Source organism: Platalea leucorodia, assembly GCF_965183815.1.
Source record: "Platalea leucorodia genome assembly, chromosome: 7".
In the NCBI taxonomy this organism is placed as follows: Eukaryota; Metazoa; Chordata; class Aves; order Pelecaniformes; family Threskiornithidae; genus Platalea; species Platalea leucorodia.
This window is the reverse complement of record NC_138829.1, coordinates 13,997,934-14,020,604: the sequence shown is the minus strand read 5'-3', so window position 1 is coordinate 14,020,604 and position 22,671 is coordinate 13,997,934. Positions and strand designations below refer to the sequence as shown.

Below are 22,671 nucleotides of genomic sequence, written 5' to 3'. Positions count from 1 at the left end.
AATTAAAACACCCCCACAAAGAAAACGTAATCTGTTGTGAAAGCACTTAGTATCTTTCTAGTCTTATGCCTCAGGTCTCTCTCTGTGGTTGTCTCAAGAAATCAAAACAGAATGTGCTAAAAAAAGAAGGAATATTTTCTTATAGTCTTTCAAAGGTCTTTTTGTTTTGAAAAATTAAACCAAACCATAGTTAAACCTGTAAACCTGAGAAAAATTTCCTGAATTATTTAAACTTCTTTTTCCTATGTTCACAGAAAATCTGCAAAATTACTGTCGTTTTTTCTGATTAAGGAGAAATTAAAATTGAAGTTTAATAACTTTTGTAGCCTTTTTGATTGATTCAGGTGAAATTCATTACAAGGTTACATATTGTTCTGTAACAGAATTCATTACAGAAAAATGTTACAAGGTTACAGGTTATTTCACAAGGAAAACAGTGCTAATTGGCTGGAAAGGCTGGGTTTGATCTACATATTAGTGCGCATAAACTGGGAAAAAGAGTCAAGTGAAGCATAGAAGCAGACTTTGAAACTGCAGTAGTATGAAAGAGCATAATAGAACAGGATATTAAATAATCAGATATATAATATCTAGCAGAAACTTAATTTTGTGTAATTGCCAAAATAGCAGTTTAGTGTCAAATAATGAATGATATTATAAAAGGATTAGTCTGATACTGTGTTCCAGTTCATAATGTCACGATTTATTGTTCCATAGCTCACATATTTTCTTAGGTGAGATAACAGTTAATTTTCACTTCTTGCATACAAATCCTTATATTCATTGACCAGAGAAATGGATGTCTTGCCTTAGAGGTTGTCTAAATTTTATATACCTGAATGAGTCAACAGTGAGATTTTTTTCACATCTGTTTTCTATCTTAGTGTTTTGAAGAGGAACTAACAACTTTTTTGGATCTCTGAGTCTATTTACTGCAGGTCAGAATCTGCCATAAGAATCAGTTGGCCTTGGAGAACTTTCTTCTATGTGTTTTTTATGGACTTCATGGAATTATTTGTGGCATGACCTGCCACTCACACTCACTGTGAGCAAGTATGGGAGCATAAAAGCACGAGGTGCGTTCTAGTTTTTGTGCTGAAATAAGCCTCACTTTAGAGTTAAGTTGTGCCTTACCTGTGTGATATTATGAGCTACCATTGTTCTCCACAGTGCTGCTACAGATCTTGGAGGAACTGTAGGGACTTGATGCCAGATCTTCAAAGCAGCACAGCAAGTGCTTGCACACATCAATAACAATCAAATTTTTATACTATCCATGAAGAATATGGAGAGCAGTGGGAATTGTTAATTCCAAATCATTGAATCTGTGGCCTCATGATTTAAGATACTTATGTGGGAAATGAGCAGTTCCATATTCCTGGTTCATGGTTACTTGCCAGGTGACTACTTTCAGAGAATCAGCAGAAAATATGTGTTTTTTAAATAGGTATTGAATTGTAGGTCATTATTTTAGGTTTATAAGGAACTATTTTAGACCTCCACAGTGATCTCGCTGATTACTGCCATATATTGCACTAAGTAAGGTTCTTCCGCATGCATGAGCTGGTAAGAGTTGATATTTCAAGTATAGGATACGTGTTCAATGAACACAACTTGAAAGAATTATTAAATATTTATTGCTGTATTCTGCCTGTTACGAAGCAGCAATACTGAAGCCAGGAAGGAAATCCACAGGATTTCCCTTTCTCTCTTTTTCGTTTTTCTCCTGTTCTTCTTTTGCTCTTTCTCTTCTGCTGCTGTCCAAGTTGTACACTCCTTAGTGGTGAAATGGTGAGAAACAGAAAACTCTATGGAGGAAATGCAAAAACTACAGATAAAACTACGGCTTCTCTGAGCCAGGGGTGAAATTCCCATAGGCTACAGAAGGCCAGACTTTCCTTAAGCTTTAGAAAAATCTGTTAGAAATGCCAAGCTATATATGAAAAAAGGGCAACTGTGGAAGGTAACAGTCCTAAAGACCTAAAAGATTGTGTCAAGTACGTGTGTAATGGAGGAGGAGCTTAAATCACAAGTTTTCAAGTAGTTTTCAATTTCCTTTTCAGTGTGCAGACCCCTGCCTAGTGAATTCAAGCCTGTTGATAAACAGTTTGTTTTCCTTGTTTACTTTTCACAGGCTGACGAGAAGCTGTCCTTCCACACCCAGGGGCCACGGACTGAGAAGCAGTGCTCTGGAGCTTACAGAGGGAGAGACTCCTTTAGATAGCAATCTAAACCAGGAGCTTTACTCATTAACTTTCGCTGGACTGATGCCACCCAGAGCAATCCCATGTTCTATTGTCCAGGGTATTTTTAATGAAGCAAAAACAACCCCAAAATATCTCCACTGGTGTCTTTTATTAAGTAATGCAAAATACAGTATTAATTATGACACTGCATGCATTTTAGACAATATAAATGCAAGCCTACAGAAAATGTGACAAAGAAACCCTCAATTACTTTTGAGGTAGTATACAAGGAAAAATAGGAAAGCAGAAACACAGTGGATTAAAAGAACAAAATATTAATATCACTTTGTGCATACATTAGTCACTCATAAATACATTTGTATGAAATAACTTAAGATACAATTCCATTCTTGTTAAAAAATATACTTCTTCAAATTCGCCATTCTTGTTTGTTTTGTTTTCACATGACATTTTATGGTATTTTATCAGGTGGATTTATTTTTTATCAACGCCGTCATGATTTTACCCTTTTCCTCCAAGAGCTTAGGCACAGATGGCCTCATGCACAAAAATAAATAAGAAACCTGCTTGAAGGGAAAAGAATTCTGCTCAAATAGCTTAGGATAGTCTAATAAATACCGTTTTGTTTATAAAAATATTTCAGGTTTATAAAAGAGGGGAGGGGACGGTCTCCCGCGTGGAAAGGATGTTAAGTGAAAAGTGCTGTATAACGTTTTTGAAGAGATTTTGTTTTAAACATATAGTACCATTATGAATATATATTTTATAATAATCCTGTTTCTTAGAACCTTATTGTTCACTAGAAGTATCAAATGCTGTTTGCTTCCTTTTGTTTGTTGTCTTATTGCCGTTTTGGAAGATGCCTAGTTCAGAAGGGTTCCATATAATTGTGCTTTTGTAAGGCTGTCCTTCCGACTCAAACCAGTACTCCCAGTCCGTTGAAACTGCTGCTGTTTGCTGTGAATACCCGAATGGCTTCCTTGCTCCATGGAAGACTGGTGGATTTCTGAAGCCTCCACTGAACTCTGATTGAGGGACTCTGCTGAGCTGTTGGGGCTCACGTCCACGTATTCTCTTTTCAATGCCGGGCTATTTTCGATGTTTTTGCTACTGCATAACTGGACGGTGATCCTTTCATTTTTTTGGTCTCTTGATTCTTTTGTTTTGTAAGTGGGCAATTTGTCCTGTTTACAGCTAGTGCTGATGTCAATATTCAGGCCACTGTCTGTTCTCAGGAAGCAAGAATTCACAAGTCTGCTTTGGCAGATATCGTCTCCCTCTGAGCAGCTATCTGCTTTGTAACTAGCATAGATGGGGCTTGTTCGACTGTCTTCCTTCTTAATAGGACTGCTGTAGTACTGCTCTGAAAAACTACAGGGCGACAACCTGCCAGTGTTCCTGTAAGAGTACGCACCAATGTCCTCCACACTCAATTGCCTCCATCGCCCAGGCAAGTCTTCTTCTGAAAGGTGGGTGCTCCTGCACTCGTTCCTCATTTTCTGATTTGCTAGAGCCTGCTGTGGTGTTATGGCTGAGAAATGAAAAGGTTCGTTTGCATAAGGAGGCAGAGTCCTAGTAAAAGTGGGGGAGTTCTCGTTGTCATCGGCAAGCTCCATGTGCTGTGCAGGTTTGGACTTGGCAAACCTAGGACTTCCCTGATGTTCGTAACCTGCAGGTGACTTTCTTTCAAACAGTTCGTCTCGGTTGCTTATGTAGATTGCTTGCTGAGAGGCTGTCAGAGTGTTGGCTTGGGCATTCTCCTTCTCCTCGGACGTGACGCTGAAGCTGGAATAGGAGCTGGAGGTTGGCAGAGAGGTAATATACTCTGGGAAGGCTTCATGAGAGAAGCTGGAATGGAAACCGTCTTCTTCGACGGTGCTGTCCGTGGAGTTCTGGGACCGCAGGAACCCCACGTCTTTCACTTGTGTGTCCACACTCTGCCTCCTCTCCCTCCTCCTCTCCTCGGGGCAGTAAAGGGCGGTGTCACTGCAGTAGATGTCTGACTTGTACTGGGGCCTTTGTCCAAGTTTTCCAGCAGAGTCCTGAAAATTGAGATCCCTTGTAGATGGGCTTGACAAGTGTGAAGACAAGCTGTTTGGATCTGGTTTTTCCAGTACTTTGGCAATGACGCAAGTGGGTATGGTATCAGCGTAAGATGTGTGGCACAAGGGGACAGAAAGGCTGCACCCGTGTTTTTCTAGATGGATGCTGACTCTTTCCTGAAAGTCAGATGGCAACTGTAACATAAAGAGATGGCAAAGGGGACAGGAGAAAAGGGTGCACGTCAATACCGGTGTCTGCTTGGGCTTATACAACATTGATAGATGAGTGCTGTTTATGACGCTGCATGGCTCACTGTATATGGTTCTTTGACTAATGTGATAGCCACAATCTTTGTGCATTTCTGAAAACAAACATAATCAAATGACTTTCATTTGTTAACATTTGGAAATCTTAATCTGCTTCCCCACATGGAAAACATTGTGAAACTGAACTGTGTCCTTCCAAGTTAATTCAGGTTGGATAAGAATGATGTAAAGAATGTAGCAAGCAACTGTCTTAAAAAGGCAGGTAGGGAATTACAGCCTACAGCAACACTTTCCAGACTGTGCATGGCTGTGATTTGCAGTTGGAGTGGGCGGTGTGGGGGTCTCTGCTGGGGTAAGGAAAGAGGAGGAAGAGATCAGATCTATTCTGTTCTTCTCTTACCTTTCTTCGAGTTTGTCTTGCCTCCAACCTGGTGCCAAATTGGCTCCTGCCCTTCAGCGTCGCATTTGATAAACAATGCTGTTTGAAGAGGCAGGAAAGTTGGTTTCACTGATGCTTAAAGCAGTGGTACTGGCTGCTATGACAGGAGTGTTTCTGTGCTGGGAAGACGCAAATCAAACCTTGCCCCAGCACTCGGACACTGCTTGTCAGATCAACTGTCCATATAAGCCTCAACATGTTCCCCTCTTCCAGCAGCCGCTACCTGACTGCTTTTCTGTTTTCTTACTACACTGGCAGAAGTAACATCTAAGACCTGAATTTACATTACGATTCCTGTGACAGACTAGTCAGAATTAATCAATACGTCTGTTCTGCATCAGAAATCATATAGTTTTTGGAGAAGTCAGGATCAGCTCTGTGGATGGTGGTTCCACCTGCCATTCTGTCATGTGGACCAGAGGAGACTGACAGCCCACGTTCCTTGGTGCGGCTCAAAAGTCTGGTAGGTAACGCCTATGCAGGTATCACCAAGCATGCTTGCCAGACAGGTTTTATTTGCATTGCTCATTTCAGATCTCTATCAATGATCAGATGGGGATATGAGAGAATGCTGCATGATGGTTCTCTCTCAGTATTTCTTACTGGAAAGCAAGAGAACTCATGTTTAGACTAAGTTTGGAGTTTGTGACTGTGATAGCTCCTTTGATATCCCTGTTGATTTACACCAGTTCAGAATTTACCTGATTTACTCAGCACTTTCTTTCTATAACTAGAAATCAAGTTCCTCTTTACCACATAATCAGTGGTTACCCTTATAGCCCTAACGATCACACTCCCTCCTTGACTTGGTTTCTCTAGAGGAGAAAACCCTACAAACACTGAAGTGGTTCCCCCCCCTCTATTTTAGGCAAGAGAAATTTAAGTTGCCTGTTCCTTGTAATGATCTCACATCGTATAAGACATGGAGCTCCTCTTTAACTTCACTGGGAAGTTTTTAAAGTTGGTTTAATCCCCAAAACTCAATGTATTCAAAATATGACATGTTGTGAAATGGCATTCTTGTTAGTGTGGAGTAGGATGAGTGTTTTTTCAACCAACAGACCTTCCAGGATATTTTGGATTAATCATTATGTTGTTAATTAGCTCATATGTCTTCCATTGGAAATAAAGAGTATGATATTGCCAATCTGCTGGCAGACAGCAATATTAGTCATAGTAAGTAGAGATGCAACAAAGATTGAATAAACAGGTTGTAAAATAGGGCTGCTGTAAATTGCTACAGAAATGAGGAAAAGAAATACAGTTCATTTAATGTGAAACTGCTGTATGGGGCAGCTATAATTTTAGCATCCTGTAAAACCACTGTTTGATCTATTTTATATACATTATTTAGATTATGAAATGTGTTAAGAAAAAGAACATTATTTTCTGGGCACTGCACTGGAAACTGGAATTACTAAAATGATATTGCTGTCACATTACTAGATTGTACTATAGTTTAGGCTTCTGGATAATATACAATACTTTGTCAGGCAATATTTGCATTTGTAAGGAATTTATTGGCTGTGACAGCACATTCACACTTGCTAAATTAATAAATACTTGGACTTATGAGTGAAGACTTTGCCTATTTAATTGAGTGTATGACAGCCTGGGAAATCGTGGTGAGGTCCCACATTTGTGCTAGTTCTCTGCAAGTGAACCACTAAGTACTTTTAAGGTCCTAATTCTTGCTAACAGGTAGGGTGCTTTCAAGTGTGGGTAATGTAATAACCCTGGATATGAATTGCTAAGGGAAGTTGGTTACTAGGAGACAATAACAGGACCAGGATAATCGTTAATTTGGAAGTTCTGTCTCAGTTCCAGAAAATCATTGCCCATTTGACAGAAGTCTCTTGCTCTATCCTTATTTACCAGGGTTGTTTAGTGCTCTTAAGCAGTCTACTGGCTTAGAAATGGTTTATACATTCCGCATTCAATTTTGCATTATTCTGTCGCAGAATTGCACAAGAGAGACCATTTGAGACATTAACCTGATGGGACTGATGAAAGGAAGGCTTTTCTCCATGACCTTCACTGAAGCAATACACATGAGGAAGGTGCTATTGCTTTGTGTAGGGCCTGTATCCCTAAAGACAGTCTTGTTCACTAAGATAATATTTGCCTTCCCTTTAAGGAGTCTGTTTCTCAAGCCTAGTTTCCTTGGAAGCGAGGATTATTAATTAAAGTTTACACCTTGGAAATCAATCATTCAGTGCTCTGGTTGCTTTAGGAAAAGATATTTGTTCTGTCAGTCCATTTTAAAATTCAGGTTTAGAAATTAGCTGGACTGGAAAATAGCTTCAGGAGGAGAATTGATTATATCAGAATCTCTGATGCCTGCAGCTTGTCATTTCCCTGCTCTTCCCGCCCTGTTCCTACCCAGCATTTTGCAGTCTAGTGTTCTCAGCACTTTGATTTTGCTACAACCTTTATTTTTCATACGATCAGCGCAGGCCTATTCTACCGGATAGCAGAGATTTTGGGGAAGAGAGTACCTCCGAGTTCCATCACTGGCTGTGATTTTGTCAGCACCTCTCTCAGCTGCACAGAATACCAGGAGGTGCACAAAGGGGCGGGAGCAGGGGGAAATCAAAGCCTTAAGGGCAAACAAGTTCTGGAATTGATACATGTAAAATAACCTGTTTTCCATAAAATATTTATTTCTTTGAATATTCAGCAAGTTCGATCACATTACCTCAGAAAGCTTATGTGCCCTGTCGTAATTCTTGCTGCACTGGAGCAACTGAGCAGCTAAATTGCAGTCCTTCCTATAGAGCTCCTAGAAAAACAAAAAATAGCCTGTTTTTTAAAGTCTGCAAGTAGCTTGTGGCTTTCAGCCTTTCTCCCATGCCTGAGTAATCTTTTAAAAATTGATTTTGGGGAAATTTGGAGCATACTTTAATTTTTAAATACATTAAGATTCCGTGTTTCTTGCATAGTCCTGAGATGCTTGCCCTTTTGGTCCATGAGGGCCGATAAAATTTCTAAAAAGAAAATTTTGAGAACTGTTACTACAGAACAGTAATCTGCATTTCAAAAGATGGATACTTACCGTTAGGAACTGGACTTTATACTGTTAACATGCATGGCACTATGAAGGCTAAAATAAACACGATCTTTTAAGCAAAAAAAAATTTGAGAACAGACAATTTTTACTGAGTATTATCCAAATCGGCACGAAAATACTACTTTAGAAAATGCTTAAATAATCTTATGAGACTGTGGGAGAAATTCATTGCAGAAATATAAATTGTATCGTTTTTTAAAAAGAAAGCCTTTGTCTCCTTATGAAATTTTCTTGCAGGTGCCTGGCTCCTTTCATATCTTGCAGAACGCAGCTATACAAATATATTAAATCTCACTGCAAATGTTTGATGCTGCAGAAGAGGGCATTTTACTGGGTAAGAAATTATCATGAGAATTCCACACAGGGAAAAAGAGTTTAAACAAGCCGCTTATACTATTTTTGTATTGAATGGCTCCCACAGCCTATTTAATGGGAAAATTCAGTACATAGATTTGCCCTTCACCTAAATTTAATTTAGCACACATGACCGTAAGTGTATCCTTCACCCAGTATCTTTGGGTCCCTGGAGATAAGAGCTGTATGTTGCCCCTCCTGACCTAGGTGCCATTGAAAACAAAGTTGGCTTCAGAATTTGACTTTATAGGTGGGCATAGATGAGACAGACAAAGCAGAAAGGTGCTATGGACACTAGGCCATGTTAACCTGTAAAAATTAGAAAATGTTTATAGAGAAAAGGTGTCGAATACTGAAATGATTTTCATTTTCTCTAGTGCTAAGGTTATAATTTTATTGCATGCAGATCTTTATTGTTCCACATGTTCTTTTAAAAACTGATAAAGAAGTTTTCTATGAAAAGGAAGGTGGAAATTCCCTCTGTTTTGAAATACCATTTTAAAGGTATTCTGTAATAACAGGTGCAACAAGATGTTCCTGGGAGTCTGCGAGGCGTGGGGGTAGTAAATGTAGTATTCCTATGATCATTAGTTCATTACATCTTCACATTCAAGGGCCTTTAGATACTCTTGGTTTGTGGGGGTTTTTTTGTGTCTGTGTGAGCTTTTATACATGCCACTTCTGCCTTAGATGTGCCGGGGAGATACATTCATTTATGTAGGTCTTAAATTTATATTAGTACACACTATTTTTATTCCTGAAAACAGAAGCAAACAGTAGGAATCCAAGAATTCAATTTAGAAGCAAAATGTGTTGCGTGTGCATGTGATTCTGACATGTTATATGCACATCAAACACACAATGTATTGCTGCACAATGTATAGCACAGACAAGGACTCCAAGTCCCATATGGCATTACTAGGCACACAAAAATAAAATCACTCCAAAATCGATTCCTTTCTTCAAAAGCTGTGTGCCTCTGTTTCTGTGAAGCGGTTGTCATGGAGAGTACTAAAAGCATTTCTGACACTTTATTTTTACCAGCTTTAAAAATTACTACAGAAAAATTACATGTGAGTTAAATGCACCACTTTGTTCTCAACATGCTGGGACATGCCATGCGACTGGGACATGTTTTTGCATCAAAAGCATCACTACATATCTGTCAGAAGAATAAGGAGAAATATAATCGAAGGAAGAAATATTGGCAAGACAAAAACATGTTCTCCCCCTGTAGGATTCTTCAGTTTAACACTATCTCTACTTATGAGGTATATTATTAATGGTTTGTTTCATAGCTCTTTATTTTAAATTTTGGAATTTAACCTTTACTTTCATTAGTGATGCTACATAACTAAGGGCAGAATTTTGTCTGTGAATCGACCTCAAGTATGAAGGAGTGGTACTGTTATTTAAGGCTTCTGGACCATACTCTAACATTCGGAGTAGTTCAGAACAATTCTTGGAAGAAGAGTACTTGGTACTCCCGTCCAGTCTAAGCTGCCTTTTAAAAATTATGAATATTGAAAACGCTTCTTCAAGTGAGGGCTCAAATCCGACTCCATGAAGTTGTGTGAATGCATGCATACTTATTGGGAGAGTTTTACAATGTTTTTTCCCCTCTATTTTAAATCTGAAATAACTCCACTGATTTCAGCTGAATTAGTCTGGATGTATACCTGTGCTTCTAAAACCTAAATGTAGCCCATTGCATTTATCATGTTCCATTAGTTACAGCTACTAGAGTTATGAAGTAAGTGTTGTTTCAACACAATTTCTATAAAAGTAAAGGGTCAGATTGTGAACTCTTTGTTTCCGTTGGAAAGCTATTAATTGCATAGGCACAATTCACATCAACAGGCATATTAATGGGATCAAATGCTCCCTGCTATGATTAAGAGTTTATATGAAATATGGGAAGATTGAATGTAAGATGCTGAAAAATAAGTGCTAACAGAAACATGTCTTCTGTAGATGAACTTTTTATTAAGTGTCTAAGGAATGGCACAATAATGAACTAAATGCCTGCAATCTTCCTTTCTTTGCTGTCTTTTTAGGTTTGTCCCTGGAAGGATTTCATGAGCTTGGTTGCCAGCTGCAGTATGCATGCCAGTTTTCAGCAGTATTTAATGAGATGCAGGGTGACAATTGCCAGAGGTGTTCCCTGTTTCATCCCACACAGAGACAGGTAAATTGTTACACATGAGCCACAGCTGGGAAAAGCCTGGCTCCCGCTCCCTGATCTGAGCAACCAGGTTGGGTCAATCCTACCTTCTGCTATTAGAGCTCGCTTGTGCTGGGCATCCAATTTCAGTGAGCAAAGACCGAAAGATCAGAGGAACTGCAGGAAATGTAGGGCTCTACACTGTGCCTAAAATCCTTATGATGAATCCTCACTCCATGGATGCTTCCACCAGTTTGCTGTACTAGACTGAAACTGATGGCAAAATCAATGTGGGAATATTGCCATTTCTTAGAATATTTTTTTAATCAGTTTTAGGTTAGACATAGGGAAAAAAATATCAACGAAAAGTCTCACCCCAACCCCATAGCTTAAGGAGAGATGAATTTACAAAATGATGGGAACATCAAACATGAATTTTAACTGTCAAGGTGACAAGTTACATTTTATGTAAACAATAAGAAATTATTCCATAATAATGGGAAGTGCATGGTGTAATTTATTTCTGAATATAATCTCAAGATGTATCCACAATTAAATACTTACATTGTCTTCTGACAACTTATCTATTGTCACCTTGGCCTCTATTAAGTGATTATTGAGTGCAATAATTTCATGGCTCAATGCCCGTTTTTCCTCTTCGTAGTGTTGACCCTGTGTAGAAAATGGAGTAGTCAGTATTTTTTCTACTGTCAGAATATTTCAGAAAAAGGCCCAAAGGTTGATGTCATTCTCAAATCCAGGGAAAAGCACAACAGACAAATATTTCCTTTTTTTTTTTTTCTTTTTCTATTTTTGCTATTTTCATTCAGCAGATGAGGCAATGTAGCTTGAAAATATGGAGGTCAAATTGAGCTCACATTAGGAACCTTCACAAAAGGCTCTACCTAGCCTGTGCAAAAGCATTCGATTGAGCATCAGCTATTCCTTCTTCATCACAAGGCATGGTTTCTAACCTGGAAGGGACTTGGGCTGCTCTTGGCTTTTGCTACAAGAATGTTTCACTTATGCCATTAGCTCCCATTCTCATCAGGGATGAAGAACAATATTTAAACAGGAATGTAGCTGTGTTTGAGCCAATTTCTTTTTAGCTGTTGACTGTGCTGGCTGCTTTAAAAGCCCTGAATGAGGTTGTTCATTTCTCAAGATGAACGTTTGCCTGATTGCGGGGTTAGCACTCATTAGCAGAATGTGACCCACTGTGGGATAACAGGAGAATAGTCTGATTCAAACTTCTTGGTGCCCACTAATTTAATCTTGTTACCAGTAGGCTGTAACTCTTTATTATAAATGCAAAGAAAGCAGCAGGAAAAGTAAAGTGCCACTGGCCCTTCCCATACTGTGTCCCATTTTCATATTGCAGTGTTTATTGCACCACCTCATATATAAAAAACTATTTTGTAGAAATCATTTATAATCCTGCCTCCAGCCTTACGTTAGTATTAAATAATATGGTAGCTTCTGAATGCTCTAGCTGAGATCAAGGCATCTTCTGTGCACTCAGAGCTGTACGAGACCATGATAACAAGAAGGTTTGCCAATTATCTGGAGGAATCTTTTACAAAGCAGCATTGCAATAAGAACAGAAATTAGGGTAAACTTTAATGTACATCTGTTTTGTTTAGCAAACTCAATCCAGTGACAAAGTCACAATCTCACTTCCCATTCTAAAATTGTTAGAGTAATTTGTGAAGGACTTTCTCCAGCAGGATAATTGTATTAGCTACTGAAATTTCCCAAATGCCATATCACCAGGGTCACAAAAAATCTTCCATCAACGCACACTCGACATTGTCACCTAATTGACAGCAATGGGAGTTGTGTGTTTTGAAGTCCAAATGAATATCAAGGTTAATTATCCAGCTGCAAAGCACCAGGCTATATTAAAGTAGGGTGATTAAATTGGAAGTGGCAACTCTCATCCTAAGTTGCTATTTAAAGAAAAACACCTTCTCAAATGGTCTAAGCAAACCCACGGCTTGTTTTAAACAGCACAGATATGACTGAAGTGTCTTTGTGAAGGTCTGGACTGGCCTGTTTTAATGTCAGCTCTTCTATGGACCATCTGTTCCCTACTGTTGCAAGACCTCCATCCTGACATCCCAGCTGTGCCTGGAGGCTGGTTCAGGTTTGACACCTCTCCCGTCCTTCTTTCCATGGATCAGGTGCTCCTGCTAGCTGCCTGGGGACTATGTGATGGAAAGCCAAAGCATAGCTTTGAGAGCTTGCAAGAACTCCAGCCTCACTGATTTTAACAAGACACATGGTCTTAGGGGCTGGTTTTTTTTTAATTAGGCAGATCGACATGGTTTTATATGAGGCCTTTACCTCTCATTGATTTTATTGTGAACTAAACAACTAGGCACTTTGTAACCCTCCTGGACATCTGTGCATCTCTAGAAATCTGTCTCCTTTGAGAGTATGACTGAAGATTACATTTTCAAAGGTATTTAGCTGTGTAATGAGGTAGACAAGTGACTACCTAAGTACCTAGGAAAAAAGTGTCCCCTCAATTTTCCAAGTCATTTCATGCTTTTGAAGGATCCAGGTCCACTAAGTACAGACTTAATCTTCCAAATAACTGTTTGTGTTGAAGATTTTATCAATCCTTTTATGAAAAGTTGTCAATGCCAGGGCAGCTGATTTGTAGGACCCCCTTCTGCTCTAAGTCTCTTTGATTTCAGTAAGTGTTGCTCTTGACTAACCAAATTGAACTTGACTCAATATATTTTACAGTTCAGGAAAGATCATCTGATCAAGGACTTAATAGTCTTCAGCAGAGAGAAACTCATAAAAGGGCAGCAGATTCAAGCTTTGGAAGCAGTACTTTTCATTGCATTGAGTAATGCTGAATCTGACTGAATTAAGGTTTCATTTTATTTCAGTTATGATAACTTTTGGGCTGATGTTTTCCATACTTTGTATCTGACCAAGTGTGACTTTAAAAAATATTTTATATTCATTGAACTGTAAAATTTGCCTCAGTCCAAACTTATACTATACAGGTCAGCAGATAGACACCAAAATAATAAACATCTCAGCAGTTCTGTGGAGGAGGGGGAATGAGAAAGAAAGGCCAGTCCCAGTCTTCTCCACCAGTATATGTTCGCATCTTTCTCTTGAAATCAGTGTTGTTGACACGAGCAAATAGTCTGTCTCACTGTGGCAAAATGAGGTAGCCTAAGGGCTGACAGGACCCTGAAAGGCTTTGGCATACTGACCACATACTGTGTGTCCATCTTTGAAAGTTCAGAGCTTCAGCCAGATGTTATTGTGGTCCAGTGGTGCCAACAAGAGGATAGAGGCTTAATCCTGACACCACCTTGGGGAAAATGGGGCAGCTGGAAGAGATGGTATGATAGTGCTGGATCATTGCATTAAAAGGATTGCTGCTTACTGGGGACTGCAACTTTGAGCTCTCCGGACAATCATATTTTTAGCATCAGGTACAGATGTCAGTGAGGGATGACAGGAGGACAGGAATCATAATATCAATGCTATGATTGTGAGTTACAAATAGATATGCTTATTTTACTTATAACCACTTTTGGCAGATCCCTCTATTTCTGGTAGCTTTTAGATGCTTGGTTCTCCTGTTTTTCCATAAAGCTGATGACCTCTCCTCTCCTTTTGGCACTGCTTTCTGTTCTGCAGGTGCAACAACTATCTCTCAAAACTCAGTAACAGATTAAGTTAATGGTGTTATTGATATGCCAACAGCTTGCAGCTGGGCTGAGGCTTCCTGAAATCCACTCCAAAATGCCGTAGCTATAGGCTGCAGCAGGCTGAGCTTCTGGTGGATCTTTGTTCAGAAATCTTTGTTGAGTCAGCTCAGCGCATCTTGCCCCTGCCTCCTCTCCCAGCACAGAGCCAGCATAAAAGAACACAGCTCCATAATGTCTGACTAACACAAGAGAACTGCAATCATGTGCCTTCGTCTGAGTCAGATCAAATTCATACTGCTGGGTGACTCCAACAGTGCACAGGACTAATATTAATGTTGGGGGAACCAAGCGCTTGGAGCCCTTGCTCCTAGCCTCGATTTAACATAAGCCTCACTGCTTCCTTCTCAGATCTGATGAAGGAATTGGGTATCTGCTCTTCACAAAGCGAACAAATGATATAATACAAGATATCATCTCTGTCTGAAACTTTGTTTTTCTTGTAATTTGTATCTATCACAGTGACAACATCCCTCATATATTTACAAATCCATAAAAATATAAGGTGTCGCTTTCAAAAGCATTTGGTATCATCTAGTGCCTGCATGTCTTATCTGTGATATAAGTGGGGTGAAAAGAGTTTTGGTAGATTGATATAGCATGAAATAACTAAGAGATAAATGTATTTTGGAAAGTAACAAGAGCCGGATTAAAAGGTCTGCTTTTCTTGTGTATTAGTGGATCCACAAAGGTTCCTACTCTAGTCCTTCAGCAGAAATGGAGCAGCCTAAAAGTTAGCTGTCTCTCTGATAATGTTTCAGTCTCCCTTCAATGCTTTCCAGCAGCTGGAGAGTGTCCTACCGTAAAGCAGTGTCAGCCTATTAGTCAAGGCTAGGCTGCTTACTGTCATCTCTGCTGTCCTGCGGGAGCTTTGAGATGTGTATAGACCTTTTGAAATCAGTCTCAATTTGCAAATGAGCAGTGCTGGTCTGTGGAAATGTCAGCCTTTTCAAACATAGCAAAGTAAATCTGTTTTTGATGTTCCTGTAAGGAACATTTCAATGGATAGCATGTCAATGCTACCCTGAGAATAATATAATGGTAGTAGTGACCCTCAAGGTATTAGTGGCCAGCAGCATTCCTTTGGAAATACCTCTTAATAAGTAGTGCCTGAATGACAGACAGACAGAGAGACTTGTTCTGTTACAAATACCACCAAAATGGCACTGGTTTCCCATCCTAAATGCCTGGACAGAGGTTTACTGCAACATTTTTGGATGTGGGATACAGGCAGAACTTTGTTTCCTTTTTTCTTTACTACTGTGCTTGTTCAGGAGGAAGACAGCACTTCCACAGGAGAAATTCCCCACCTTTTTGGACCAGTGTAACACTGTTAACTCAGTACTTTGCTCACAGAGCACCAGTCATGATCTTTTCATTGCAAATATTAATAGGTGCTAAGCAATTGCAATGTATTTACTGTTGTTCTGTGGATTGTAGTTGGCAAACAAGTGCTTGTTGGGGTATATTTTCAAAACTAGGTCTGTGTATTTTAAGGCGGTATTTTATAATCTCATTGAAATCATCTTATGAAGGATAAAACAGAGCAGTTGCAGATGACACAAAACAGGGAGGAGTGGCTGGTATACCAGAAGGTTGTGCTGCTATCCAGAGGGACCTTGACAGACTGAAGAAATGGGCTGACAGGAACCTCATGAAGTTCAACAAGGGGAAGTGCAAAGTCTTGCACCTGGGGAGGAACAACCCCATGCACCAATGTATGCTGGGGGCCACCTAGCTGGAAAGCAGCTTTGCAGAAAAGGACCTGGAGGTCCCGGTGGACATCAAATTGAACATGAGCCAGCGACATGTGCCCTTGCTGCAAAGAAGGCCAAAGGAGAAATGTTGCCAGCAAGTCGAGGGAGGTGATTCCCTCTACTCAGCACTGGTGTGGCCACACCTGGAGCACTGTGTCCAGTTCAGGCTCCTCAGTACAAGATGGATATGGACATACAGGAGAGAGAGTCCAAGAAATGACCAGGAAGACGATTAAGGGATTGGAGCATCTCTGTTATGAGGAAGGACTGACAGAGCTGGGACTGTTTAGCCTGGAGAAGACAAGGCTCAGGTGGGATCTCATCAATGTGTACAAATATCTGAAGGGAGGGTGCGAAGAAGACAGAGCCAGGTTCTTTTCAGTGGTGCGCAGTGGCCGGACAAGATGCAATGGGCACAAACTGAAACACAAGTGGTGCCGTCTGAACATCAGGAAACACTTTTACTGTGAGGGTGACTGAGCACTGGAAAAAATTACCTAGAGATCTTGTAGAGTTTCCATCCTTGGAAATGCAAAAACCATCTGGATATGGTCCTGGGCAACCTAATCTAGGTGCTTGAGCAGGGGGGTGGACCAGATGACCTCCAGAGGTCCCTTCAAACCTCAACCATGTTGTGATTCTGTGAGTTCTGTAACAAATTATGGCTACCATACCTCACTTGACTGCTGTGATAGCTGGTATACATCTGGGGTTGTTATGGTATAAGGTATTTTAAAATCCTGTTATTAGCAAATACTGACATCTGCCACAGAAGAAAATGCTTCTATTGCTATGCAAAGATGATGATATATATATAACGGATACATCTCTAGGTCCTAATAAAATAGGGAACAAGTATGCATTGAGTATGATATAAGTTCACTTATGTTTCTCCCTGGTATTCCATCAAGACTTCAAACAGACCTCAGGTTAGACTCGGTGTATGTGAATGCCTGTCTTCTGGAGTCAGTCAAGCAGCATCTAATTATTACTGATAATTACACTAATAATGGAGGATGAGAGTGTGTTATCTACCAGAAAGAAAGGGCAACTAGATGCTCCATGCATTCTCAGTGATTGTTCAATGACAGCACTTCAATGTTGAGTGAGGATGAATTTGTTTTATAGCATCTGTCAGTGCATATCTCATATCCTAGTGAGAAATAAATAAGAATAGTCATCCTTTGTGGAACTGAAAGTTGGGAGAGTATGCAATAGTGTCTCCCACCAGGTGTGGAAACTTTTCACTGTTGCAGAGGGTAATAACGTAGCTTAGTTCAAGCTTAATGTGCACTCCTCTTCCCGTCCAGGTGTGTCACGGTCTCTGCAAAGCAAGGCACAGGTTTGATAATACAGTGTTTGAACCAAGGGACCTCTTAGCTTGCTGGCAGAGTGTTAAATAGAAACCCGGGTGGTGGGGGGGATCACTAGGCCAGGGGCATATCTGACAATGTGAAGAAAACACGAATGAAAAAACCTGTGGTGGAAATAAAACCTTTTTTCTATTGTAGCTCTTAAAGTTAACAGCTGTTCTATTTACAGTACTTCCCCATAGACCATATGCATAACATATGTTTTATCAATTGGCTCATAAAAAAGCAAAATATGGTTTAGATTTGCAGATATTACTGGGTATTCTCTGCAGTAATTCATGATTTTAAGCATTACCACATGTTAGTTTCTGCTCTGCAGATCTTCATGTTATTATGACAGATTATGCGTTTGTGTGTGTGCATGTTTATGGATGCTTTGGAGCTGTGTGAGTTTATCTGCCAGTTAAGAGCCTAGCTATGGATATCCCCTACTCATGCTCACTTGCACCCATGGGCAGAAACTGTAATAAAAACAGTGAACTGACAAGATGAGAACAAGTAAGAAGAATGAAAGACATTTCAATAAATAATGAAACTGTATCAACTGATACCAGTCCATGGGGAGCAGGATTTGGTGCTGATCGTTGCTTGAGAGCACCATTTAATATGTATGGCATTTTTGGTTTTAGTTTTTTGCGTGCCAATCTTATTTTGGTTTAAGAGTAAAATGAATATCTGAAAGAACTATTCACTTATAGGCTCACTGAACCCACAAGTCTGTTTAAGAATGTGCATCTTTAGAAGCAACTAGAGAAAAAGAGCCAAATGTTTATTAGGTAATTATTTGTCAAGTTACAAACAAAACTGCAGGAATGTGTAGGGATGTATGCAGAGGATGTGGCAGCATCCTGATTGCACTTCATGATGTACCACTGTCTCATTTTTGCTTCCCACTGCAGTAATTGCCAGGACACCCATCCTTGTCTCAACACCTCTTCATAATGCTCATAGAACCTGGCTTTCAGGAATGCCGTTACATTACAGTAAGGAGTAATGACTAATTCATTATATTTATTCTATGGTATATTAGATATTTATTTAAAGGGATTTTCTGTTTCCAAGCTGCCAAGGGTGCAGGCAAGGCTGCATTCTTCAGAGACAAATGTATAGCATCAAGGATTTTAAAATGCTCACTTTTCTGGCAGGGTCAAAGAAGATGTGTTACTGATGTGTCTTGTGCCTGAGGCTTTACCTACTGCAAAAATCTATGTCATGTTGGAGTTCTTCCATGTAAAGAAGATAGTGGCAAGAATATTATTCCAATGCGACAGGCCTTTCTTACGATGAACACATGGGATAAAAGGAAGTGACAGCTGCATGAGCCTTGGGTTGGCTCAGGAAGAGACTGGATTGTCTGCTCTTGCCATAGCTTAAGTTTTTTTGATTTTGTAATTTTACCTAGGAGCTCATCAAAATAATTAAAAAGAATTATATGGTCATAGTGAAATGAAAGGAACAGAGGCTTCAACTGAGCTACTGGTAAGGAGCGAAACATTTTGCAAAAAGAAAAAGAAGTTATGTGAATGGATAGAAAAGGAGAAGTACCATTACTGTAGGCCACAGAAGGCAGGCTCATCAGGCCTGCAGCTTGAAGCTGTCACTCTAATGACTGATCGTTTGATGCTCAAACTTTCTAGCCACACAGGTTCATCTGTGGAAATGGAGAAGTTACTGGAGACAGGATATTGCTTAGACTCTACTTAAATGGACTGGGAAGAGAAAGTTGCGTTAATTTCTCTGACTAGAGAAGTCAAATGGCCTAGGAAGGAAAATGTGTAATTCTGAACTTTGGAATCTTATATTAATTCATATTAATTGCAGATCATTTTAATATGCAAGAGAATTTTAATTAGAGTTGACTACCTAAGCAAGGGCAATTTCCCAACCAAATAACAAAACTAAGGCTAGACTATTTAGAGTATTTTGCTCTTTAATATTTTGTTCTGCTCTAGGAATATTTAAATTCACATTTCCTGTCACCTTTTGACATTTTTTCTTAACAATTAGTTGGGTAGAAGAAAAATTTAACTCCCCTTCCCCTTGTAATTGCTGTCTTAAAATAACTGTTTAGCTAAATGCTCTCTTGGGAGTTAAGATACTTGTCTCTCAGAGAAGTTTGCTCTGATTTATCACACTCTTGTGGCAAGGCTGACTTTTTCTCTCTAGGTTTATACTTGCACTTGAGTGCACACGATCCATTCTTGGAATGAAGACTTGTGCTGAGCCAGACTTGTGTCCAAGCCCTGCTTGGTGGTGCCTGGCCAGCTCAGAGCCAGCCCTGCAGCACTTGTCATGATAGTAATTCTGCTACTAGTCTTATTGCTGTATTATTGTTATCCTGTAGGCTTCTGTCTCCTAACTACCCCAGTTCATGTCTAGGGCTCTTCCTCTTGTTGAATTCAATCCTTATAAACATGTCGATGTCCAATGTGTGTATGCCTTTATGTTCTGCTCTTCTCATCTCTCAAATTTATGTAATATACATTGAAACATCAGCTGTGATATTGATTGGAAAGATTTGGCAAACTGGCTGAAAAATTGCAAGTGTAGTACAGGACATAAACATAATGCACTTGTGTCTTTTCTGTGTGAATTAGTCCCTTCTTTTTTATTAAACAATATCTCTGCTATTTACTTTGTAAAATCTCATGTTGGATAAAGCTATTTAAGATTTGGTGGGTTTTTTTTCCCCCCAATCAACCTCAGCTCCTTAAGAACATTGTGAGAAAATCCCTATAAGCTCTTTTCAAGGCAGAGCAGGGGAAGTTCATTAAAATAAAATGCTCTGTTCAAATATCCAGCCCCTCAGACCCTGCTAAATAGTGTCTTTTTGGCAGCATCCCAATTCAAACTGCCATAACCAAGTATAATGACTATATTAAATAACTAGTGTGAAAAAAGTCTAAAAAAGAAGAGAGTCATTATGTAAATTGCTTGAACAAAGAGAGAATTTTGCTTCCAATCCTGCTAATATGTTACTCAAATCTCCTCTGCCTCCTAATGCAGTTCTCTGCGGAGCTGTTTTGGTGGTTGTTGTTGTTGTAGCTTTTTTATATGGGTTTAATTGTGGCTCTTTGGAATCGCTGAGAAACCCTGGGTGGAGGGACAGGCGGGAGTGTGCTAGAGAGCTGGAGTGACATTTGCTGCGTGGTTGTGGTCACATAAGGCTTTGCTAGATATAATCACATTTGATCCTCATATCAGGGCCCCTGTTTCTGCTGATTAGTGTTTGAGGAGTAAACTCTCCTGGTATAAGGAAAGGCTGCAGAATGGATCTCTCAATGTACTGATTAAGCTTTACTATAAAGGAAGTGCAACACTTCCTCCCCATCTGACTGCTGGGATCAAATCCAAAGAAAATAAAACACGGATATATTTTTATGGAAAGATTTTCTCCTATAAGCAGATAGGAAACTCACTGCTGTATGTTCCTTATGTTGCTATTCAAGGTGGTCACTTGAACTTTTGTCTCCAGAGTTTGTGTAGCTGAGAGAGACTCTCCCTCTTGGTCAAGAGAATTGTCGTGACCTTTCTTCCATGTCCTAAGATCAACTGTCCTACTTTAATCAGCTCTACTCTCCTCTGTGCCATCTCAGAGCTATGCTGGAATTTCATTTGCCTCCTTAACTATTCTGCATTATACTGTAAATCCACAGTCCTTTTTTTCAGTTGTGAATCTGGTTTAAAAGGCCTTTGCTGCCACGCGGCAGTTCATGGCCCCATCAGCTGTGCTGGCACAACTTTGTTGCCATCCTGAAAGCCAGGCTGGTGAAAAATAACCCTTTAAAACGGAAAAAGCCTTTGTTTGGGAAAGAGGTCTTTTAAGCTATCTTTGCCATTAAGGAAAGTGTACATGGATTCAATACCCTCAGTATTTCTTCGTGGCATTCAGAGATCTGGCTCACAGTCTGAATATTGTCCTGTACTATCTCAAGATTCAGATTTCGTTCACCCTAGAGCTTTGCAAAAATGTGAACACTATGATTTCTTGATACCATTTATCACAGCTATTCATATATTTCCTAGTAATATTAAGTCTCTAAGGTATTATTTTCACAGCAGCTTATAAATATTAATATCCTCTTCAGCAGAGGCTAAAGTCAAACTTCCCTTATTTATATGTCTAGAGTGTCATTGTCCAAGTCTAAACCAGTCACCTTCCTGCCTTCCTTCAACCAGCACAGAGATTTCTTCAAAGCATGAAATTCCTCATTGCATAATGATTTTTTTGAAAATTGTCAGAGGAACAGCTCTCTAACGGTGCCTGCTTCTCTCCACAGGCTGACAGAGATGCTGAGGATAAAAATGCTTCAGACATTTACATGCTAAATAGACATCTAGTTTTTAGATACCAAAACCTAGGTAAAATGAAGCTTACTTTAAGTAACTAGCTCAATGGCATACAAATCATGGTTGACAGAGGCAAGGACTGGATCCATATCTCCCAAGGCATAAGTCGTGTAATTCATGGGAAGCTCGCTTTTCTGGGTCTGTAACTGTCCCCAGGGAAAAGCATCATGAAGGGATTCTGCAACTAATGTGAATCTAGCTGAGACAGGCTTTCAGTAAGTTGATTGGAAATGACCTGTTGCCAGTTTTGATGGGAAAACCTCAAGAAATGGAGAATATGCTACTTCCCTAGGTAACAGGAGCTCTGTGCCTCTGCATTTGCAAACACTTTTCCCCATTTGAACAGGTCTGGATCCTGAGTGTAGTCATCATTCATGTAGTCATGTCTGATTAAAAAGCTGTCTGACATTTAGCATTTTGTCCCTGCGAAGACATTTATACAAGTCAGTCACCTTTCTTTGCTACACTAAACAAGAGAGCTCCTTGAGTCTCTTGTTGAGGCAGCTTCTTTACTTTTCAGTCTTATTTTTCAGTTGTCAGGCAGCTTGAGTGATTTTCCACATCCTTTTAAAAAGTGTAAATATCAGAACTTCAGCCACTGCCTTCAAACTGGATTTTCCCTTGTCTGAAACTATGGCAAAATCATCATTCTACTCCATTCACTTTTTCCATGGCTGTACAAATACTACTTTTGTCGCCTTTGTCATGGCATGCTGCTGGGAGCTCCTGTTGAATTGTCTGACTTTCAGAGTCACTGACCTTTCCTGAGTTTCTGCTTTCCAGAGTATGACCACCTCCCTCCACTTCCCCCTTCCCATTTTTTCGATATGGTCTGCACAACACCTTCATAGATTTTATGCTTCTAGGTGTCTGTGGGAAAACATATTTTGACTGAATGGGCACAGCTT

The 22,671-nt window shown here is 39.7% G+C and overlaps 1 protein-coding gene across 4 annotated transcripts in view; it reads right to left on the bottom strand.

Moving 5' to 3' along the window:
* Positions 1-3,070: 3,070 nt before the first annotated feature.
* The window catches only part of BEGAIN (brain enriched guanylate kinase associated), a gene marked incomplete at both ends in the record, with an annotated part of 163,278 nt that continues 143,677 nt past the window's right edge, over positions 3,071-22,671 (bottom strand). For all 4 annotated transcript variants that reach the window (XM_082316906.1, XM_082316907.1, XM_082316904.1 and 1 more), the window contains 3 exons: positions 3,071-4,444; positions 7,654-7,737; positions 11,108-11,215. In XM_082316906.1, coding sequence (XP_082173032.1) covers positions 3,071-4,444; positions 7,654-7,737; positions 11,108-11,215 — 1,566 coding nt within the window. The remainder of the gene's footprint in view (positions 4,445-7,653; positions 7,738-11,107; positions 11,216-22,671) is intronic.